At 42.7% G+C, this 2,689-nt stretch overlaps 1 protein-coding gene across 1 annotated transcript in view; it reads left to right on the top strand.

The window, feature by feature from the left end:
• ANO5 (anoctamin 5) overlaps positions 1–2,689 on the top strand; it is a 67,798-nt gene that overhangs the window by 53,216 nt on the left and 11,893 nt on the right. The window contains 1 exon segment of the mRNA XM_015566309.1: positions 1,908–2,113. Coding sequence (XP_015421795.1) covers positions 1,908–2,113 — 206 coding nt within the window.

Genomic DNA, 2,689 nt, shown 5'->3' with positions numbered 1-2,689 from the left:
TAAAAGAAAAGCTGAAATCCAGAAACACTTAAGATTCATGTAAAAATAGAGGACTAGTGGAAGATTATTTCCTCCTTCAATTCAGAGCCATTCCTGTATATCTTTATTATTATTATTATTATTATTATTATTATTATTCATGTGGGAAGCCCAGACTGCCAACTGCATTTTTTTTTTATTCCAAGCATTGTTGGAAACAAAATATCAAAAATGGGGAGAGAAGCCAGTTTACCAAGTGAGGAGAGTAAAACTTATTTAGAAAGATGTCAAGATATCACAAAGAATCAGGACTTTAATTAGTACTTTTTTCCAGAAAATGTATATTTCCTCTGCCCACTTATAATTCATATATACTTCCAATGCTTTAGAAAATTCGCTTTATGGTTTATTCTCAAATAGCTTGTTTTGCACTGACTTTTTATCCATTAGCTTCTTCAAAGCTTAAATAAAGCATCCTATATAATAAAAGCCTAATATGCAAATCAACCAAATGGCAAAACAACTTGTGGAACGACTGGTCGCTGTGACATGCACTGACCATCAGGGGGCAGACACTCAACACAGGAGCTGCCCCCAGCCCAGAGGCCCCAGGCCAGCCAAGGCAGGTGCCAGTGGGGGTCCCCCCAATTGCCCCGCTGGTTGTCCCATAGAGGTAGGTGACCAGCGGCTGCGGCAGCAGAGGGTGGGGCCAGCAAGCGGGTGGTGCCAGGCCAGCCAAGGCGGGTGCCAGTGGGGGCCTCCCGATCATCCCACTTGTCACCCTACAGATCGGCCTTCATCACTGGCCATACCTAGGGACCCTATCTGTGCACGAATTTTGTGCGCCAGGTCTCTAGTTAATTTATAAGGCTTATAGTTGAGTACTCTTATATACCCAGCATATGCTGGCTATTGGAAGCATACAAATGAATCGGTCATATCCCTGATCTGAAAAAGTACTCACATTAGCAAGACAGAAAAACTTGATTACCCCACTAGTATGGCTGTACCAATGTAAAGTCTAGACCAGCATAAGGCCTAACTATAGACTACTAGAGGCCTGTTGCATGAATTTGTGCACTGGTGGGGTCCAGCCTGCCTGATGGGGGCCACTGGGGGTGGGCCAGCCAGGGCAAGGGGCTGCAGGCATTCTGGTCATTCTGCTGTTTGGTCAATTTTCATATTATCCTTTTATTATATAAGATAATAAAAGACTGTGTTTTAAGAAGAATATCTTGCCCTGGCCGGTTTGTCTCAGTGGATAGAGCGTTGGCCTGCAGACTGAAAGGTCCCGGGTTCGATTCTGGTCAAGGGCACGTGCCTTAGTTGCGGGCACATACCCAGTGGGGAGTGTGCAGGAGGCAGCTGATCGCTGTTTCTCTCTCATCGATGTTTCTGGCTCTCTATCCCTCTCCCTTCTTCTCTGTAAAAACTCAATAAAATATATTTTAAAAAAGAAGAATATCTTGTCTAAGAAGAATAGATACTTTCTTTAGGTAAGCAGATCTCAAAAGAAACAGCAAGGACAGAACTGAGCTGTGCATGCCCTATTTCTCCTTTCTTTTACACATCCTCCCCTACCTTCCCTCTGAGGTTTGACAGTCTGATCGCTGCTTCTCTGTCTCTGGATCTGTCCTGTTCATCAGCCTATGTTGTTCACTATATTCCACAAATGAGTGAGATCATGTGGTATTTATCTTTCTCTGACTGGCTTATTTCACTTAGCATAATGCTCTCCTTTCTATTGCAAGCAAATACATCACTATGCTTCTTGTAAGGAGGAGGAAGTGGGCAGATAGAAAGAGACCTGGAGTACTTTGCTGGTATAGGTCCTTCCAAAATGCCAGAAGTGGCAGGGGTTGGGCAGAGTGTTCCCTCTTTTCTCCTCCATAATAATGAGTTTACAAATTTTTCTTTTTTTCCTACAGTTATCCCATTTGGATTTGTTACCTTATTTGTGGCCTCTTTTCCTTTGGCTCCTCTTCTTGCTCTCCTGAATAATATTTTAGAGATTCGAGTGGATGCCTGGAAACTTACTACTCAGTACAGGAGACCTGTAGCAGCTAAAGCTCATAGCATAGGTGTTTGGCAAGACATTCTTCATGCAATGGCTGTTCTTTCTGTTGCAAGTAATGTAAGTGGACCTATTTTGGTGGGGTACATTGTATTTTGTTTTCTTGGGGATGGGAAAATGTGAATGATGCTTAGCTCAATCTTTATTTGCATTGATTTCTTTTGCTGACAACCCACAAAGGTAAAATATCCCTAAAATTTCATACAGTAAATAGCATAGAGAAATCTGTAACGTGGAAACTCTTAGAAATACAAGGAAAATTGTAAAATCACTCTCATTAAAATAACACAATACACTTTCATAATGTGACTAATTAAGAGGAAACAAGTAAAGGAAGGTATAGAGGATTTGAATAATACAATTAAATCTTCTTTTATATAAAGACTAGAGGCCCAGTTCACAAAAATTTGTGCACTCGGGGTCCCTCAGCCTGGCCTGTGGGAATTGGGCCAAAACTGGCTTTCTGACATCCCCCAAGAAGTCCTGGATTGAAAGAGGGCAGTTCTTGGGTGATGCACCCCGGAATCGGGATCCCTCCTCTCTGGTTCTGGCTGTGTCACCTGAGAACCACAGCTGCCAAGTCACTGCAGCTTGGCAGCTCCTGCATTGAGCATCTGCTCCCTGGTGGCTTTTATA

The sequence above is a fragment of the Myotis davidii genome, unplaced genomic scaffold (genome assembly GCF_000327345.1).
Source record: "Myotis davidii unplaced genomic scaffold, ASM32734v1 scaffold330, whole genome shotgun sequence".
Lineage (NCBI taxonomy): Eukaryota > Metazoa > Chordata > Mammalia > Chiroptera > Vespertilionidae > Myotis > Myotis davidii.
This window is presented reverse-complemented; position numbering and strand designations above follow the sequence as displayed.